This window comes from Eptesicus fuscus, chromosome 9 (genome assembly GCF_027574615.1).
Source record: "Eptesicus fuscus isolate TK198812 chromosome 9, DD_ASM_mEF_20220401, whole genome shotgun sequence".
Classification (NCBI taxonomy): Eukaryota; Metazoa; Chordata; class Mammalia; order Chiroptera; family Vespertilionidae; genus Eptesicus; species Eptesicus fuscus.
Genome location: NC_072481.1, coordinates 22,107,421 through 22,127,832, shown reverse-complemented (window position 1 = coordinate 22,127,832; position 20,412 = coordinate 22,107,421). Strand labels below are relative to the sequence as shown.

Genomic DNA, 20,412 nt, shown 5'->3' with positions numbered 1-20,412 from the left:
TGTAGGTATTCAGGGAGTTCTTGGTGGGGTGGGCCAGTGAGATGGTGTTGGGTAAATGCGTAAAGAACCGAATTACTTGGGATGATCACATTGGAAACTCAGAGGGGGTGACAGGTGGGGAGAGAAGAAACCTGGCACATCTTTCTGGCCAGGCTCCCTTGCTTGTCGGCTGAAGGCATCCTTAGTTATACACCTGCTCTATCCTTTCTGTCCCTTATGTCCCTGGCACTTTCAGTCTGACTTACCACACACCATGCCCCAACTGGCACATAAAAGTGAACCATGAATACCAGCAGCCTTTCTAGGCAAATATCGAGGACTAGCTGCCCCCCTCCCTGCACCCGCTGCCACCCCATTTTCTTGTTTTTGCTTTTATCTCACTGGTCCCAGTCTCTCTCTCTCTCTCTCTCTCTCTCTCTCTCTCTCTCTCTCTCTCTATGTATATATATATATATATATATATATATATATATATATCTCCCACCCCTCTCTCTCTGTCCCTTTGGTTTTAAAACTTGGCAGGGAGGAAAGGTCTCTATTTCTGCCTTTCAGACTGTTCCTTGCTAACCTATTGGGTGAGGAGTTCAGAGTTATTACCTCTGATACCTGGGAGTCATCTGCAGGGACTCCCAGTTGTCCATCATTAGTGGTGACTTGGCTTAAAAATACACAGGGGTGGGAGTTGGTGCTCCTTCAGTTCCATCTCCACTGCACCTCCACCCAAATGTTTATTGTAACCCTGTTATTTGTCAATTACTCTGCTGGGCACTGAGGATACACAGGTGAGCAGAACACACAGCCCCTGCCCTGTGAAGCTTATGGCCATGTTCACCTACGAACCTCACAGATGAAGCAGGAAAAAATATTATGTTATTTATTTGAAATTGAAATTTAACTGAAGTCCTGTATTTATTCTGACAACCCTACTTTTGCCCACTGTGCCCAGTCAGGGCCGTCTGGAGAGCTCTGTGTAGGAAAGTCATCCTATACCCATGATCTTTCCTTAGGATCATGGTCATCTCTGGCTTTGGGACCTTGAGAAGGGAGTGTGCTGAAAGAGCAGAGCCCCTTGAGCGTTGGGAAGGAAGCTTGCATCCTCATGAAGCTGTATTCCAATAATAGTCCTGCAAAAACATTGAGCTGCTAACTGACCACAAGCCCTGATAGCTGAAGAATGGACACTGCTTCCATTCTTCAGCTATCAACTCCAAGATGGTTTCGGACTGACCATCATGACTCTACTTAAATCTCCCACCCTATCATAGCCCCCTAGGATGGAGTCGGGGGACTCAGGGACCCCAATTGGTTCTATGTTTAAGTTCCTAGATGCTTTCTCAAAGCGGGAGCCAGCACAATGGCTGAGCCTTGCTGAAATGTCCCTGCGCTTACTCCGCCGCCCCCACCCCCCGCCCACTCCCCCCACATCCCCTGTCAACCTGCTGCCAAGTACTCTTGGCAAAACCTCTTGACAACTCCTGGATGTTGAGCATTCCTTAGACACTGTGTCTCCTGGGATGAACCAGTTTTTTCCCAGAGCCTCTTGTGTTTTCCCCTAGAGAATCACAGTAGAAATGTCTCCCTGAAGTAACCATGATAACAACTTTCAGAATCATCAGAAATGTGATCATTGTGGCCCTAAAGAACTCGAGGGGAGGAAGCCTCCTCAACTTTGTCAAAAAGCTTGGGGAGAAAATATTGGAAAAGGCATTGTTATAAATTAGTGACAATTCGTAACTGAAGTCAGGTTCTGTTCTATGTTTACAGCATTGGCGAGGACCACAGTGGATACTGCCAAATGCAAAACAAAATAGGGACATAAGCCCTGAACTTCACTACCCTGAAAATGCATCTATTATAGTTAGGATTAGGTTTGGCTGTGAGTTACAGAAAACCCCCAAATGACAGTGACTCAAATATAATACACGTTTATTTCTCTCTTGCTTAGAAGAAGTCCGGAGAGAGAGTCAACTGAGGGGCTGTTAGGTGCTCTACGGTGTCAGGACCCAGGCTTCCGCTATTTCATTGCTCCTCCATCCTGATTTCCATCTCATGTTCCAAGATGGCTGCTTGAGGTCCAGCCATCACGTCTGTATTCTGGTCAGCAGGGTGGAGGAAGGAACAAAGAAGGGCATGTTCTCCTTTTAAGAACATTTCCTGGCCCAGCCAGCATGGCTCAGTGGTTGAGCATCGACCTAAGAACTAGGAGGTCACGGTTCAATTCCCAGTCAGGGCACATGCCTGGGTTGCGGGCTCGATCTCCAGTGTGGGGGGTGCAAGAGGCAGCCAATCAGTGATTCTCTCTCATCATTGATGTTTCTATCTCTCTCTCCCTCTCAATAAAAATAATATTTTTTTAAAAAAGAAGAACATTTCCTGGAAGTTGCACATACAACTTCTGCTTATATCCTGCCTAGAACTTAGCCATACATGGCTACATCTAGCTGCAAGGGAGATTGGTAAACAAATCTTTATTAGAAGTGGCCATGTGTCCATCCTAAAATCGTGGGATTTTATTACTTGGGAAGAATGGATGGTGGGGATTATTAGTGTTCTCTGCCATCCTTTCTTCCAGCCAACCAGTCAGCTAACATTTAAGGATGAGTAACTGCCCTATTTAGTAAGGGAGATAGATATGCAAATAACTCACTGCAATACAATGGGATATGGAGTATAAAAGAGGTTTTATTCAGAGTGCTGTGGGAGAACAGATGGAAATGATCAACAGCAATCATAATAATGAACAACGACAATGCCCTAGCTGGGTTCGCAGTGCTACATTCCCATGATTTCATTTGTCCAGCTTCCTTCCTTTTCAGCAAGAGCCACAGTCCTCTCTGCCTCTCCATATAGCAGCTAACATTTACAATGGGCAGCCCAGGTGCTGCTCTAAGTTTCTTACATTTATTGTCTCGTAACAATCCTAGGAGCAGGTACTATTATCATTCTTCTTTATATGTGAGGAAACTGAGGCACAAGCCATAGTGCTGGGTGTTGGGCCCAGGAAGTCTGGCTTCGGAGTAGGGTGCTTAACTACTCTGCTAGGCTACTCCCCTAAAGCTGCTTGTTTTCATTCCTTCCCCCACTTCCCCACCCCCAAGTAGCCAGCATTCTTTCTGCTCACTTTATTATAATGACTGAGGTCATCTGGTGGGACCTCTCTCCACTTCTGGACCAACTCCTCACTTACTTGCATCTTTTCCCTTTCCTCCTCCACCAGTCCTGCCTCAGGGGTGAGTCATCTTGCTTCCTGATTAAAGCCTCCCCTTTCCCTCAGTCCTAGGTGGGCAGTGGAGTGTTTGAGAGCTGGCCTCGCAGCCATATTGTACTAATTTGATAAATGTCTGATCTTAGGGAGTCACTTAACCTAAGTCTCTGTTTTCTCATTTGTAAGTAGTGGTAGTGCTATCTCTCTTATCATGGGACTATTTGTGAGGATTGAGCGTGTTTATTCACGTACAGTGTTTAGCATATACTAAGTGCTCACTGAGTGTTAGTTATTATCTGCTAGAGGCCCAGTGCACGGATTCTTGCACTGGTGGGGTCCCTCGGCCTGGCCTGCAGGGATTGGGCTGAACCAGCTCTCCGACATTCCCTGAGGGGTCCCAGATTGTGAGAGGGGGCAGGCCAGGCCAAGGGACCCCACCAATGCACGATCGGGGTGGGGAGGGACCGCAGGAGGACTCCAGGGCGTGTTTGGCCCATCTCACCCAGTCCCGGTGGGCCAGACCCCAGCAGCAAGCTAACCTACTGGTTGAAGCGTCTGCCCCCTGGTGGTCAGTGCATGTCATACGACTGGTTGAACGAATGGTTGGACACTTAGCATATTAGGCTTTTATTATACAGGATTCCCCTATTTTCTGGTTCCTTGGACTACTCTCTTCTATACCTTCAATTGATTTCTCTTTACAAGTTTATTAATTTCCTATTGGTGCTGTAATAAATAACCACAAATTTAGTGGCCTCCAATAGTACATATTTATTACTAGAGGCCCGGTACATGAAATTGGTGCACAGGTAGGGTCCTTAGGCCTGGTTGGTGATCAGAGCTGATCTGTGGGGCGACTGGCAGGGTGATTAGGAGGCCCCCACTGGCACCTGCCTTGGCTGGCCTGGCGCCGCCCACTTGCCAGCCCTGTCCCTCGCTGCCATCACCGGTAGCCTCCCATTTCAGGGCAACCAGCGGGGCAATTGGGGGCCCCCTGCTCCCACCCACCTTGGCTAGCCTGGGGCCTGCAGGCTTGGGGCAGCTCCTGCATTGAGCATCTGCCCTCTGGTGATCAGTGCGCATCATAGCAATCAGTAGTTCTGCTGGTCATTTAATTTGCATATTAGGCTTTTATTATATAGGATTTTATTAGAGGCACAGTGCACAAATTCGTGCATGAGTGGGGTCCCTCAGCCTGGCCGGTGATCAAGGCCTGTCAGGAGGCTGGCTGGCCAGCTGGGGGTGAGGTAATGGGGAGGAACCCTAGGAGGTTGACTGTGGGAGCACACTGATCACCAGGGGCCAGCTCCAGTGTTGAGCGTCTGCCCCCTGGTGGTCAGTGTGCGTCTAGAGGTTGGAAGTCTGAACTGGGTTTCACTGGGCTAAAATCAAGGACTGATCCCTCTGGAGATGCAGGGAAGAATCCATTTAGTCACCTTTTCCAGTTTATAGAGATTGTTTGCATTCCTTGGCTTGTAGCCCACTTCTGTCTTCAAAGCCAGCAATGGCAGGCTGTCCTCACATGGCATCACTCCAACCTTGATTCCCTTGTCGCAACTTTTTCTCTGACTCCGACTTCCCTGCTTCCCTCTTTCATTTATAAGGACCTTTGTGATTAAATTAGACACACCTGGATAATCCAGTCTCTTTTCATCTCAAGATCCTTAAATTAATCTACAAAGTCCCTTTTGCCATGGAAGGTAACATCCACAGCTTCAGGGAATTAGGGCATTAACCTCTTTGGATAGCCATTATTCTTTTTACTCCCCCCCACCAAGTTCTCCCCCCTTAAGATATGGCTTGTGAGAACCATCCTAAACAAAATACCCCTCTATTCTTTTACCCAGATTTTTGAGATGTAATTGACAAATAAAAAAATATATCTCCCTTAAAGGTACACTGTCATACTAGCCAGTTTGGCTCAGTGGATAGAGCATCAGCCTGTGGACCGAAGGGTCCCAGGTTTGATTCCAGTCAAGGGCACATGCCCAGGTTGTGGGCTCGATCCCCAGTAAGGGTGTGCAAGAGGCAGCCAGTCAATGATTCTCATTATTGATGTTTCTATCTCTCTCTCCCTCTCCCTTCCTCTCTCAAATCAATAAGAATATATATTTTTTAAAAAGGTACATTGTCTTCTCTCTTCCTCCCTTCTCAACAAGCTCTTTTCAAGAGCTGTATTGGCTAGTTTTCTCCACCTCCTGACTACCTGCTATCTGCGTCTGCCCCCATACTCCACTAGTCCGACTTGCCCTCATCACCATTGGCTTCCATATTGCCAAATCAATGGACACCTTTCATTCTTAACCGGCTGCATTTCCCATGTTGATTGCTCACTCCTTCTTGAGACCCATCTGCCCCCTATCTGCCTTTAAGAGTCTTTGTCCTGGTTTTCTTCCTTGTTCTTTCTGGCTTAGGCACCTTAGGGGGTACACTCTCTCCACCTACCCATGAAATGTCCTTGTTCCCTGGGGTTTTGGATCTTTGTTCCATTGCTCTTCTCTTGGGTGATCTTGTCCCACACTTCTGGTTGTAAATGCCACTTGCACAAGGATGATTGACCCCTGCCTGTGCTGTGAAAATCTCTGGCTGGAAGTGTTGATGAAGATTGTGCTTCCAGTAATCCCATAAACTCAACTTTGTTGGTCTTTCTTGAAGTAGACCCAATGAGAGAGCTCCTTGAGGTGGGTGCTGACTTGAGAACCATGAAGCCTGGGGTACTTAGGCTTTTGCTCCAGACTGTGTGGCCTATTCCGTCAAGAATGTATGGTCCTTTCAGGACGACCCGAGAGGACAGGTGAAAGGCAGCAAACCCGGTGGTGCCAAGGGACAGACCCATGTTTCATGGGAGTAACAGGAAAGCAAGCAGGGAAGGCATGTCTTCAAACCTGCGTTTATTGGGGCAAACCCCACCTTTATCTGTGTGCTTTGCAACTGCTGGAGCTCTGAAGGAGCCAAAGGCTACCCGGAGCTCAAAGGCACAGAAATATTCAAAGGGAGCTAAAGTGCATCCCAACAGTTCAGTTAGCTAAGACTCTCACCAGAAACAGAGAACAGTGTAACCCAACAGTGGGGCTGCCTCCAAATGCAAGAAGATTGCTGAGGGAGGTACGGTACAGAGGATGGTCTTGGAGGCAGTCTGGAGGTTCACAGAGGAAGAGGAGACTTGGGCAGAGAATGGAAAGGGAGCAAGGAGGAGGGAAATAGCATGGGCAAAGGCTTAGAGTCAGGGCCAGTATAATCTACTTGGGGAACAAGGAGAATGCAGGGGAGATGAGGTTGGAGAGAACTGCATCCAGAGGATATCCTCGCATTAGGGTAGATGCTAACATAGGAAGCTTGAACTATATCTGGTTGGCATGAAGAAGCTATGGAAAAGGTTTGAGCAGGGGAATGAATTGAACAGAGGTCAATTTTAGGAAGACTACTCCAGTCCTGGGTGGATTGATGAGGGGAGTGTTGAGTACGAGATCTTAAAATATGCAAGATGTAATTTTAGAGAGAAGAGGAACCTTGGCAATTACTGGTCCATTCCTATCATTTTATATAGTGTGCATATTTATGTATCATATATAATCATGTATTATATACGCACACATGTATATATTAAATGGCCTAGCTAGAGGGTGAGTGACTTCCCAAAGGCACATAGCAACAAGACCAGCATTAGTACTCAGGTCAGACTCCTAATCCAGTGCTCTCCCGTGCCCTACTCAGTAGAGGCAGAGATGTGTAAAAGGAGGCTGATCCAACAGTCAAGGCAGAGAGTGATGCAAGTCTTGACCAGGGCAGGACAGGGCCGACACCAAGGTGAAGACCATGTGCGAGGCAATGTGATATATTCTTTCTCTCTCTCTGGGTGGGGGTTGGGACATAGGGCTTGTTGGAGACTGCACATGAGCGCATCTCTTTTTCCTGGGTCCTGCAGCATCCTTCTGGGCCTGGTTTCTATGGCAACAGCTCCCAGCAGGCAGCCTGCCAGCTGGAGGGAAGCAGGCAGGCAAGGCAGGCAAGGCAGGCAGGGAGAGAAGGCCTGGGCAGCAAGAGGAAGGCTGAAGTTGTGGGGGTTGGGGGAACCTCCTGGGAAGCTGGAGGGGCCCCCAGAGCTGGTCCCCAGCCCCTCTCTCCTGATAATATGAGTAGAGTTTGCTTAGGACACAAGTGCCTTTCTTTTGTGATCCTTGAAATTCCAGACCTCAAACTTCTGTTCACCTCTCCACCCACCCCTACATCTCCGGACTCCCACTTCAAGTATAGTCTGACCCCAGCCTCATGCACTTCAGGGGCCACTGATTTCTTCCTAGAACCCAGAGGGGGAAAAGAACAAGGCCATTTGACTTTCTGTTTTGCATATGATTTGCTTATTATTAACTCAAAGAAGAAATTTCCAGGCCTTATGCCATTCCTGCCAACAACTTAATTCAACTCCATTGGCACCGGCTGACTGTGTCTGGCCAGGCTCTGGGCTGAGCCACGGGGTCCCTAGAGGAGGAGAAGTCCTCCCAGCTGCTTCCACCTCCCTTCTCCCCAGCTGCTCCAAGGCAGTTCTTCCTGATGTTCCAGCAGCTGGTGCCTTGGGAAGTACTTGGGCTGTGGAGCAAGCCGCAGCCCTTGGTCCAAATGCTGGCTCTGCTTCTTGATAGCTGGGGACCCCTGGGCCTCTCTGGGCCTTAATTTATTCATCTCCGCAGGGCTGAGGACCTACCTGTACAGCTGGTGTAAATAAGCAGACACAGCATTTGTTAAGGTGCTGAAATAACCTCTGTATTCATTGGCAAATACCCTAGCTCCTCCCTGGCCCCTCTGGTACCCCACCCCCAACCCAGCTTCTGCAGGGAGATGCTGTAGCACTTGGGCTGTGCCTGTTTTCGTTGGTATATGCCAGCAGCTGTTGTATCACCCTGTCCAGAGGCGATGCAACAGGTAGGTGTATTATGTACCCACCTGTTACAAGGACTAATATAGTTAAGGTCATGTAGGTTTCCTTTCTCAACCCTTTTCCTGTTAGCCTGGGGTGGGGGGTGAAGGCTGGGGTGATACTCAGTAAGGGCAGAGATAACCGCCACCTCTCTCACCAGGCGGGCAAGGTTCAAGCGCTCCAACAGTGTGACGGCTGGCGTGCAGGCAGACCTGGAGCTGGAGGGCCTGGCCGGCCTGGCCTCGGTGGCCACAGAAGACAAGGCCCTGCAGTTCGGACGCTCCTTCCAGAGGCACGCCTCTGAACCCCAGCCCGGGCCCCGGGCCCCCACCTACTCAGTCTTCCGCACGGTCCACACGCAGGGCCAGTGGGCCTACCGCGAGGGCTACCCACTGCCGTACGAGCCGCCGGCCACCGATGGGTCACCAGGCCCTGCCCCTGCGCCCACCCCGGGCCCTGGGGCAGGCCGCCGGGACTCCTGGATGGAGCGTGGCTCCCGTAGCCTCCCCGACTCAGGCCGCACGTCCCCCTGCCCGCGGGACGGCGAGTGGTTCATCAAGATGCTGAGGGCGGAGGTGGAGAAGCTGGAGCACTGGTGCCAGCAGATGGAGCGCGAGGCGGAGGACTACGAGCTGCCCGAGGAGAGTGAGTGAGAGCACTCTGCGTGGAGGGATCGCGGCTGGGAGCTCTCTGGTGGGACGTGAGGGCGCCGTCCTGAGGGTTTGGTTCTCTAGCACCAAACCTTGGGGGGGTCCCCATTGGCAGCAGGGCGTTCTGGAGCTCCTGGCAGGAAGCAGGGAGCAGCTTCAGAGGCCAGGCTGGGACTGGGGAAAGGGACCAGGCCGGGCCTCTAGGAGTTAGCTGCCAGCCCATGGCAGCCAAGGGAATTCTTCCCCTCTGCGCTGGTGTGGGGGTCTGGGCCTGCTCCAGGACTTAAGACAGGGCCAGGCCGTGCACAATGTCAGGGCGTGTCTCAGGCACCGGTGAAGACTAAGCCAGGAAGACATGGCCCTTCCCTGCAAGTTCAGTCCGAGGGGAGATACAGTCTTACCCCAGAGCCCCAAGGATGGGATAGTGACCGGTGAGACAGGGGTCATACGTGAAATTTAGTCATTCTTAAGGAGTCAAGGAGCCGCACACTGGTGGTCATGGAGCGAGTGCCTGCTTGCCGTAGGGCTGTCGGGCTCGGCTGGGACTGGTGTTCTCAGTTCTCTGACCCGGGAGGATAAGCAACTTAATACATGTAGGTTGTACGAAGGAAGAAATGTCCGTGTGAAGTAGGATAGGAGCGGCTTGTTCGGAACCCGGGGATAGGATGGGGAGGGGCAGGAGGAGACACACATAGAAAATGTCAGGTAATGGAAGGGCAAGAGTCAGTCAGGGCAGACTTCCTGGAGGCGGGGGGAAGGAAAGTCATCATTCCCCTCCTTGAATCTGCTTCTGCTCCCCAGTCCTGGAGAAGATCCGCAGTGCTGTGGGCAGCACGCAGCTTCTCCTGTCCCAGAAGGTTCAGCAGTTCTTCAGGCTGTGTCAGCAGAGCATGGTGAGTGCCCCTGGCTGCGAGCCTATCAGACGTGTGTGCCTGGAAGGTGCCGTGTGTGTGTGTGTGTGCGTGCGTGTGTGTGTGTGTGTGTGTGTGCGCGCGCGCCTGGAGGCGGGGCCAGGTGTTTGTACCCAGGAGTGAGAAGCCTAGGCTTTCTTGCCTCCCTGCCTCCCACTCCCCCCACCCCACCCCACTCTCCCAAGTTGAGCTTCCTGGCAGTGAGGGTGGGTGGGGCTTTCCCAGGTCCTGGCTGGGGCTCAGACATTCCTGACCGGCTGCCTCTCCTGTGTCTCCTTCCTCTGCAGGACCCCACTGCGTTCCCCGTGCCCACCTTCCAGGACCTGGCGGGTTTCTGGGACCTCCTGCAGCTCTCTATCGAGGATGTGACCCTCAAGTTCCTGGAGCTACAGCAACTCAAGGCCAACAGCTGGAAACTCCTGGAGCCTAAGGTGAGGGAAGGTCCCTTGAAGCCAAGAGTCAGACCCTGGAAAATGCCCTTCCCCGTGGAGGCATGTTGGGGGTGGGGGTAGGGGGACCGGAGGAGACCCGTGGGCAGCAGAGGCAGCCCTGGACAGGTGATGGTGACCACCTTCTTCCAAAACGACCACCCTTGGTCCCTGCCGTCTGCTGGGCCCTCGTGCTCATCGCTGCCGAAGCTGCCGGAACCCGAGGTGGCGGCAGCAGGTTGAGGGAGCAGACCTAGAGCTTCCCGAAGGGCGGGCCTAGAGGGTCCCCTCAGCCCTCATCTCACTAGACCTTGTCGTGATGGGCCCCAAAGCCCGGTGTGTGCACCCCCATGGCCTTGTCTGCGGCCCTCCCTGACCTGGAGTGAAGCACACACTGATTCGGAACGGCGCCACCAAGGGGCGTTCGAATCAATATTTTTTAAAAAAAGAAACATGTGGGTTTTGACCTTGTGGGAACCGGTACTCCTGGGGTTCGGGTGCAGAGCAGCCTCTAACCGCTCTCGGGTGGCCGAGCCTCGGGAGGTTCCTCCTCCAGCGGAGGGGGCGCGCCTGGGCAGGTCAGGGGGGCCCCGCCCCCAAACTCAGCGGCGCCCTCTCCGCAGGAGGAGAAGAAGGTCCCTCCGCCGATACCAAAGAAGCCGTCGCGGGGCCGGGGCGTGCCGGTGAAGGAGCGCTCCCTGGACTCGGTGGACCGGCAGCGGCAGGAAGCGCGCAAGCGGCTCCTGGCGGCCAAGCGCGCCGCCTCCTTCCGCCACAGCTCGGCCACCGAGAGCGCCGACAGCATCGAGATCTACATCCCCGAGGCCCAGACCAGGCTGTGACCCGCCCGGCCGCCCGGCCCGGCCCGGCCCGGCCGCGGTTTTCTACCCGTACTGTACACCCAGCGTCGAGGTCACTGTGAACGCGGGCTGCCCGTGCGCCCGCCCCGCCGGCTCCGCACGCCCCGGCCCCCCTTGCCCGCCGCGCTCTCGTGGGTTTTTTACCTTCCTGACCCCACGCGGAGGCGCCCGGGCTGGGCCGGGGGCCGTGCCTCTCCGCCCTGCGCCCCCACCTGGACCCTCCTTTCTCTCGGTCCGACGCTTCGTCCCCACCTCCTCCCACGGGCACCATCTCTGCCATTCCTCCCCCGCCCCCCACCCCACCCCCACGGGCCAGGCCGGGCCAGGTCCCCCATCTGGGCTCTGCGTCCCCCCCACCCCGCGGGGCTGGGCTTCGTGGGGATCAGCTTCGTGGCTTTTTATGAAGAATCCCGAACCCCGCCTAGGAGCCCGCCCCACCCTCTCGGGGGCTCACCTTCAGCCCTCAGCCCGCCGGGCCCAGGGACCACAGTGGCTGGACCAACCCAGGACCAGGGCGCCTGGGCCTCTCCCCTTTCCCAGCTGCGGGGGAGGGGAGATGGGGGCTTCCCCCTCACCACACCTGTGGCTGTTCCCACATCCCCTTGAGTATCCCAGGAAAAATAAAACGGCAGAACTGCACTCCAGCCATCTGCTCTCTCCTGAAGGAGCCACCTCTGCACTGCGCATGGGGGGCTGGGGGTGGAGGGAGGAGAGGCGGGGAGCCAGGCGCTCCCGTTAGGGGAGGGCAAAGATTGCCTGAGCCAGCTGGGGAAAGACCCCGGCCCTCCTGGAGGGGCCCACGTGGGTGAAGAGGGGAGGACTTCCACCTTTGCACGCCTTTCCCTTTCTGCCTCCCAGTCCTCCAGGCCCCCCCAGGGAGGGGAGCCCAGAGCCCAGTGCCTTGGCACACAGCATGTGCTCAATAAACAGGGAATGTGGTTATTCTCCCATGTGGATGAATATTGATTTCCCTTCCCCGGAGGGCCCGGTGTTCCCTCTGCTCCAGTCATTCCAGATCAGCAACAGAAACACTCTCTTCAATTTAGTGCTACCATATTTTCTGATGCCTCGTATGGGTGGGCACTTCGGTGAGGCGGAGAACAGAACTTTCCTTGGAAGCTAAATGGCAGTCCAAACCTAGTGTTGATGGCTAATATTTTCTGGATACTTACTGTGGGCCAGGCAAAGGGTGAGTGTGGCTCATCCTTAGGACAGATGAGAAAGTGGAAGCTCAGGAGAGGTTAAGTGACCTGTCTAAAGTCACGGGGCTGAGGGTGGTGGACCCAGGTCTGGCTAATCATGAGCTTTTAGCTAGCCCAGAAAAGGCACGATGGCAGTGTGCACCCAGAAACCACCTTTCCAGTCGGTAAGTAGTCCTTGGAGTTGATGTGTCACCCTGAAGCAGGGGGAAAAGATTCCCAGGGGGTTGGCAGCTCTTCTGGGCCACCCTGGAGTAGCCAATTCTCATTCATTCATTCACAAACATTCATCAGGAATCACTATTGGGCCCTAACCGGTTTGGCTCAGTAGATAGAGCGTTGACCTGTGAACTGAAAGGTCCTGAGTTCTATTCTGGTCAAGGGCACATGCTCAGGTTTCGGGCTTGATTCCCAGTAGGGGGCGTGCAAGAGGCAATCGATCAATGATCCTCTCTCATCATTGATGTTTCTCTCTATCCCTCTCCCTTCCTCTCTGAAAAAAAAAATTTTTTTTATTTTTTAAAAATCACTGTTGGCACCCAACACCACGGAGTCAGCCCTGAACAAGTGTAGTTTCTACCCTTATGGAGCTTACAGTCTTATGGGAAAAAACAGTGGACAAGCAGATAAAATAGAAGGGTGAGTGCTGGAAAGATGATGAGGTATTAGCCGCTGAAGGGGGGCTGAGGCTGGGAAGAATGTTCCAAGATCAGACAACAGCTATGCAAGGGCCTGGAGAAGAAAGAGGCATTGGGAGTGCCAAAGCTTGATCATACCGGGCAACTTGAGTAGCGTAGGCACAGCTTCTGCGGGCTGTGGGGAGCCATGGGAAGGTTTTGAACAGAAGAGTGGCGTGAACAGATCTTTTGCAGGCTGGTCTGGGAGACCACCTGAAAAGCAAGAGGTCATACACACACACTCATACGAGACTACTGGAAGGTGGAGAGGGCCCCCAGGTGATCCGAATTTCCAAAAGTGAAACTTCAGGCTGATCTCAAACAGAGTCCTGGGCCCAGTCCAAAACTTAGGGAATAGACTCTCTACCCTCAAAGGACTTTTTAACAAGTGCTCCAGGTGATTATGATGGGCAGCCAGGTCCGGGAACACTTAGATTGGATGACTGTCCAAAAGTTTCCACCAGAAAACCTCATCTGTCTATTTCCTGTAGACTAGCCAAATATGGCTTTGGCTGAGTCACTACCTCTCTGATATTGTTTCTCATCTCTGATATTGGGTCATGGGTGAGGTTTGGGCTAGACAGTACTCAGAGCAATCCTATGAAGCAGATATTGTCATCACCATCATTTTACAATGAGAAAACTGAGGCTTGGAGAGGCTAATCAACTTATCCCAAATCACAAAGCTGGGAAGTGGCTGAGTCTGAGTTTAACCATCCACATTATACAGTTTTTTTTTTTTTTTTTTTATGGGTCTATGCCTTTTCCCAGAAACTGGGCCAGCTTTTCCGGGACGATGAAGTATATGGGAGTGGACAGGGAGAAACAGGTCAGCATCTGCAACTGTGCGGGCATCCTTCTACAGGCGTGATGTCCAAAACCTCCCCAAATGGGGCTGATGGTGGGGGGAGGGTAGTCTCCTTTGGGTATTGTGGCCTGGGTAGTTGTGCTGGATAAGAGAAGGATTAGATCCCCTCCCTGTGCTTGAGTTGCTCCCAGTCCTGGCCATAACCAGGCACATAAACAGAAAGGTATGGTATAAAAGGAGGCCTGGTCTCCCAGGGGGGCTGAAGAGACTAGGGAAGGGAGCCTCTAGCAGCCAGGGAGTCTGGAGAAACTTTAAAAAAAATTTAAAAATTGATTTTAGAGAGAGAAGAAGGGAGGGGGGAGAGAGAGAGAGAGAGGGAGAAACATCGGTGTGAGAAGGTCACTGGATCAGCTGCCTCTTGCACGCCCCAAACTGGGGATCGAGCCCAAAACCCAGGTATGTGCCCTGACCAGGAATCGAAATGGCCATGGTCTGGGAAAACTTTTTGTAAGCGGGACTTTTTGAACTGGGCCTTGCAGGATGAAGTGGAGTTTTGCAGTCAAGAAAGAGAAGGGAAGGAAGGGATAAGCTGGAGATTTTATTAAAAATTTTTTAAAAGAATAGTTTATTGATTTTTTTTTATAGAGGAAGGAAGGGGGAGAGGGGGGGAGAAAGAGAGAGAGGGAAACATCAATGTGAGAGCGAGACCCTGAGTGAAACTTGGGCATGGGCCCTGACTGAGAATCAAACTGGCAACCTTTCAGTGCAGAGGACAACGCCCAACCAACTGAGCCACACTGGCCAGGGCTCATTTAAATTTTATTTTTCTAAAAGAACCTTTGACCAACAGAATGGAAATACCCTGAAAGGGAAAATGGAAGTTAGAGAGACCATTGAGGGAGTTGCTAAGGTGGTCCAGGTGAGAGATAATGATTAATTTGAGAGACATTCAGGAATTGTAGGTTCTATACATAAACTGGATCTTGGGAATAATGCAAAGATGAAGATACCTTGAAGCTTTCACTCAGGCTTTTGGCTTAGTGAATAAGTAATGCCAAAAATGGACATAGGCTATTACAGAAGGAGAAATAAACTTGGAATATACTGGACATACCAGTGACCACTTACTAAGCACGTAGGAGATACTGAGTGCTGTGCACTTTATACACATTATGTGACTTAGTACTCAGAACAACTCCAGGGGGTGGGTTCTATTGTCTTTTTAAAAACATAGTTCTTCTGAGATTAGCAAGCAGCAGAGGCAGGATTTGAACCCACATCTATCTGATTCCTAAGTCTTTTTAAAATAATGTTTTTATTGATTTTTAAAAATATATATTTTATTGATTTTTTTACAGAGAGGAAGGGAGAGGGATAGAGAGTTAGAAACATCGATGAGAGAGAAACATAGATCAGCTGCCTCTTGCACACCCCCTACTGGGGATGTGCCCGCAACCAAGTTACATGCCCTTGACCAGAATCGAACCTGGGACCCCTCAGTCCACAGGCCGACACTCTACCCACTGAGCCAAACCGGTCAGGGCTTTTTATTGATTTTTAGAGGGAGGGGAAGAGAGAGGGATAGAGAGATAGAAACACTGATGAGAGAGAAAAGTCATCAATCTGCTGCCTCCTGCATGCCCTCTATGCCCCCTACCTAGGGAGAGAGCCCACAACCAAGGCATGTGCCCTGACCGGGAATCAAACCGAGACCTCCTGGTTCTTGGGTCGATGCTGAACCACTGAGCAACACCGGCTGGGCTGATTCCTAAGTCTTGAGCCCCACTCAATTCTGCCTGATGGAACTACTAGCCATCACTGGGGACTCAGCTCAAGGGCAGTTGCTCTGGGGAACCTTCCCTAATTCTTCCTGGGACTCCTTCTCTTTGCCACTTGTGTATACTTCTATCGCCACATTTCTCACACTCTTGACTTTTTTTTTTTTTAAATCCTCACCGGAGGATATGTTGATTGATTTTAGAAAGGGGGGAGGGGAGAGAGGGAGAGAAACATTGATCTGTTGCCTCCCGCATCCACCCCACTTGGGAATTGAACCCGAAACCTTTTGGTGCACAAAACAATGCTCAACCAATTAAGCCACCCAGCCAGGGCACTCATACTGTTGACATTTTGTAGACCAGTCTGCTTCCCCATCAGTCAGAGAACTGAGGGCAGGGATGGGCCCATTCATTTTTTGCATCCCTGATGCCTAGCACGTGTTAATTAATTGGCTGGCTGAATGCTGGTTATTCTAGGTGATTCTGTTCTCTGTAACTACTCAATTAGTGAACAAGTTCTGCTAATGACAGTTTCCTGCACATTTCTTTATACTAGTCCTTTCTCTCCATCTGCACTGTTAGATCTTAGCATTGAGCTCTTGGAGATTATAGAGGAAGGGTAATAATCAGTCCAGGAGGCTTCTACAGTGGTATTCCTAAAGCTTGGAAAATGAGCCAGAGATACGTGGTAAAGAAAGGTGGGAAGGGCACTGCAGGCAGATGAAAAAGCATAATTAAAGGCATAGAGGTGTGAAACAGTTTGGTCGGCATGGAGGAAAAGGAGGGATTAAGCATGTGTTACTAACGATAAACATGCCTGGCTGAGACTGGTGGAATGAGGATAGAAAGACAGGGCTAGGCGGGAGCATTTCAAGCTTGAGCTTCAGTGTTTTTTTCTATACGCAATAAAATATATGTCTAGCCTGGTTTATGTGGCTCAGTGGTTGAGCATCGACCCATGAACCAGGAGGTCATGGTTTGATTCCCAGTCAGGGCACCTGCCCAGATTTCGAGCTTGATCCCCAATACAGGGCCTGAAGGAGGCAGCTAATCAATGATTCTCATCATTGATGTTTTTCTCTCTCTCCTTCTCCCTTCCTTTTTATTATTATTAATCAATAATAAAAAACAAAAACAAAAATAGAGCAGTGGGGACATGGGCGTGTGTGTGAATACTTGTGGACCTGAAGGATCAGGTAAAACTTAGGTTTTACTATATTTGTATTATTTGTAAACTAACCATTTATTTCTCTGCTTGCTATGTGGCTGGCATAGCACTTTACTTACATTATCTTATCTAACCCTCACAATAGCCTGTGAAATAGGTGCTATTACCTTTGCCTAGGAGCGGGAAAGGAGGCTAAGACAGATTTATACTGTTCCCAAGGTCACAGTTAGAAAGCTAGCCCAGACCTGAAGAGTCCTTAAGCCCTAGATTACAGTCTGCTAAAGGGAGCTTCCTGAGGTCAGTGATCCTGTCTTTGTGCGCGCGCGCGCCCAGACCTAGGTCTTGGAAGACGCCTAGTAATCGTCGGTTGAATCAATGAGTGGATGACCTTTTCCGCTCTCCACCCGAAAAGCACGTGGTTACGTCACTGGTACACCTCCTAGCCGCTAGGGGGCGCGTGTCCATCTCAGCGCAGCCGGGCTCCATGGCGGGCGCCTCGCTTGCTCCCGCGCCTTTGGCTGGAGCTCAGCCAATCCCTGCACTCCGAGAGAGCTGGGGTTCGGGGGGCGGGATCCCGGGCGAGGCCCCGCGGGCCGCTGGGAGGGGCGGCGGCGGCGGCGGCGGACCGGGCGAGCCGGCGGAGGGCGGGGGCCGGACGCTGCGGCTCCGGTGAGCACGCGGACCCTGCCGGCAGTTCCCTTCCCCGGGGCGGCTGCCGGGCTGCCCGCGGCCTGGGCGACGGCTCCTGACTTTGACCTCTGAGTTACCGGAGAGGTGATGACGAGTGTCCGCTGTGGCCCTGGCCGGGCCTGGCGGCTCCCATTCTAACGGGGGGTTGGAGGCCGAGTCTGGGCGCCCAGCGGGCCCTCGGGGCCAGGGCTTCTTGGTCTCGGGCACGTGGGTGAGGACGGGGGCCGCTGACGAGGCCGTGAGCGTGGTGGGACCGGGGCAGGGACCGGGGGCCCAGCGGAGGGAGACCTCGGCTAGATACTTGGACCCTGCCCTCCCTTGCGCCCCCATCCCTGCACCGGGCTCGAGTCAGGGTCAGGGTTAATCTTCAATCCCGTTCGGTATCCTCTGCCCTGGTTAGCAGTTCTCAAATCTCGGACTTCGGGTTGGGATCTCATTGGGCCTCCGGGGCCCCGGCACAAGGGCAGGTTTGCCGGCAACCCAGCTGACCTTTACCTGACACGTTAGCTCCCTCCACGCCGAGCTGGAAACCCGCGTCCCAGTGTGTGCGAGGCCCTTTTGCCTCTTTCGTATTGCTGCCCCGGGGGGTGGCTTGTTAGAGTCTTGTAATCCTCAGAGGCACCCGCTGTGTTCCTGCTACCTTTTGAAGGCAGGCGGGCGGGTGGGTGGGTGACTGCTGTGGTTTTACATTCGTGTGTTGCTCGAGCTTTCATTCACTCATTCAACAAACTTTCCGGAGCATTTTATGCCAGGCCGGGCAAGGGTGGGAGGTGTTGGGGGATGGATAGGGCACAGTGGGCCACAGACATTGTCCTTGCCCTGTGGGTGCTTTAAGTGTTTGGAGGCAGACAAGTAGGCGTAAGCCAGCACAATGTGTGACCCAGAGGAAATGGTTATAAGTGTTAAATAAATGAATTCATTCACTTATTTGAAAATGACTAGAATGCGAGTAGGAGGACAGGGAGACCTGGTGCAGCACGTGACAGGTAATACTTGTGGACTCATACTTGATAGGTTTTAAGAAAAAATGGAAATCTGAATGGAGAGTTACTGTTTAGGGGAAGTGTTTGCTTATAAAGAGAGAACTTGCCCTGGCTGGACTGCCGCAGTGGTAGAGCGTCAGCCCGTGCACGGAAAAGTCTCAGGTTCGATTCCCGGTCAAGGGCAGGTACCTGGGTTACAGACTTGTTCCGAGGCCAGGTTGGGGGACTTGAGAGAAAGACTTCTTTCCCATTCTTGAAAGGTTGGCACACTGGAGGGAAGGCCCTATGGTCAAGATAAGGCTTGAAGCCCGGCCAGCATAGCTCAGTGGTTGAGCATCTACCTGTGAACCAGGAGGTCCCCTTTCGATTCCCGGTCCAGGCACATGCCGGGTTGTCGGCTTAATCCCCAGTGTGGGGCGTGCAGGAGGCAGCCTGTCAGTGATTCTCTCTCATCATTGATGTTTCTATCTCTCCCTCTCCCTTCCTCTCTGAAATCAATAAAAATATATTTAAAAAAGAAAGAAAGAAAGGTGCCCTCTTAGCGCAGTAGGCAGCACGTCAGTCTCATAAAAAAGAAAAAAAATAGACTTGAAGCTTTATTAGGTAAGCCCAGAGGTCCCCTCATGGGGGACTCGGCTATACATGGTTGCATAATTGTCAAAATGTATGGGTCATAAAATGGAGAGTCTTGTCCCCTTCCCTAACAATTGAATCTTTAGAAAATTTCTGGATTGTTTCAGGGACCCAGCTGTTGCATAAAGCAGGTACTCTCTTGCGTTACTCTGCACGGGGTGGATGCTCAGTAAATTGTGCCAGGCTGCCTAGTAAGTGGGGAGCTCCGTAGTGATCCATTTGGTGGGGAGGGGCAGCTGGTGTCTCCCTAACGCTGCCTTGTGCTCTTCTGCAGATGTCATGTGGCCTGTGTTTTGGACCGTGGTGCGTACTTATGCTCCCTATGTCACATTTCCTGTGGCCTTCGTGGTCGGGGCTGTGGGCTACCACCTGGAATGGTTCATCCGGGGAAAAGATCCCCAGCCTGTGGAGGAGGAGAAGAGCATCTCAGAGCGTCGGGAAGATCGAAAGTTGGATGAGCTGCTAGGCAAGGACCACACCCAGGTGGTGAGCCTTAAGGACAAGCTGGAATTTGCCCCTAAAGCTGTCCTGAACAGAAACCGCCCGGAGAAGAATTAATAGAGGACACAGGGCCGTATGGGCCCTTCCATAGGCTGTGACTGGTCCTGCCACCATGCTGACCCAGCTCCAGAATCCACATCTGATTTGCGTTGTTGCTTATTCTGGCCCCTCGGGCACCGCCCAGCCACACACATACTGGGTGCTCTCCTACCGTCAGGCACACGGACACACCAGAAGCTGAGGGGCCAGTGAAGAGGAAGGCCCTGGAGGGTTCCGGCCTGCAGGCTGCAGCTGCTGTTTGGTGGCCACAGCTGCCCCGGCTCCTGGGCGCACTTCTGGGAGTAGCGCTATGAAATGAACCTGGGCTGTCAGTCCCTTCGGGGAGGCAGTTTGACCTCAAACTGAAGTGCATGGGATTGGGGTGTTGCCTTAAGAGAGATACCACATGTCTCGTTCCCGTTTGCATGGGAGGAAGTCAGACATCTACCTGGTTCCTTCCCTCGTTTTGCCCAGTCCTTTGTGCTCACTCTTGCTGAAATCCTGTCCCACCAGCTCAGGAAAGGGGGGGACTCGCTGGGGAAGGGCTGTTCTTGGCAGCCCAGGCTGTTCACTTGGGGTAGGTGAATTTGCTTGAATTAGCCACCATCTTTCATCCCCCATCACTGTGTAGTGCAAAACTCGATTAAATGGCATCTGAGAACCATATTGATCTAATTCTATCTTCCAAATGGTGTGTGGGGTCTCCTTAGGAGTTATGCAAGTGCAAGCATTTCAGGATGGGATAACGTTGGCCTTTAACTAAGGAATCCAGGGTATGGAGGCTTTGTTTTGCTAGTGTGGTTGCACTGGGTCCTGGAGGTGGTGAGTCCTGGAGGCCCAGGTTCCCAGGAGCTTTTCTATCATGGTAATAAGAGGCTTATTGGACCTTTCAGAATCTAAATTAGAATAGACCAGGGTGCTTAGCAGTTGCTATCAAATTTTCCAATTTCACACACACACTGTTCCC

General features: G+C 52.0%; 2 protein-coding genes across 6 annotated transcripts in view; both read left to right on the top strand.

Annotated features, from left to right (window-relative positions):
• DLGAP3 (DLG associated protein 3) overlaps nt 1-10,951 on the top strand; it is a 35,265-nt gene extending 24,314 nt beyond the window's left edge. The window contains exons 7-10 of the mRNA XM_008156964.3: nt 8,281-8,765; nt 9,572-9,663; nt 9,969-10,112; nt 10,733-10,951. Of these exons, the coding sequence (XP_008155186.2) occupies nt 8,281-8,765; nt 9,572-9,663; nt 9,969-10,112; nt 10,733-10,951 (940 nt within the window). The remainder of the gene's footprint in view (nt 1-8,280; nt 8,766-9,571; nt 9,664-9,968; nt 10,113-10,732) is intronic.
• A 6,229-nt stretch (nt 10,952-17,180) lies between these two features.
• On the top strand, nt 17,181-20,109 carry SMIM12 (small integral membrane protein 12). Of its 5 annotated transcripts, none has more exons than XM_054720675.1 (2): nt 17,181-17,289; nt 19,180-20,109. In XM_054720675.1, the coding sequence occupies exon 2, from the start codon at nt 19,185-19,187 to the stop codon at nt 19,461-19,463; it is 279 nt and encodes a 92-aa protein (XP_054576650.1). In that variant the 5' UTR covers nt 17,181-17,289; nt 19,180-19,184; the 3' UTR covers nt 19,464-20,109. The 5 variants fall into 5 exon arrangements, with proteins under 5 accessions (XP_054576650.1, XP_027989068.1, XP_027989067.1 ...); XM_028133267.2 differs by having other exon boundaries at nt 17,182-17,268; XM_028133266.2 differs by having other exon boundaries at nt 17,275-17,373.
• Nucleotides 20,110-20,412: the final 303 nt, after the last annotated feature.

Bases quoted from the DNA above. Each gene is read 5' to 3' on its own strand.
- SMIM12 (XM_054720675.1), top strand. From the start codon at position 19,185: ATGTGGCCTGTGTTTTGGACCGTGGTGCGTACTTATGCTCCCTATGTC.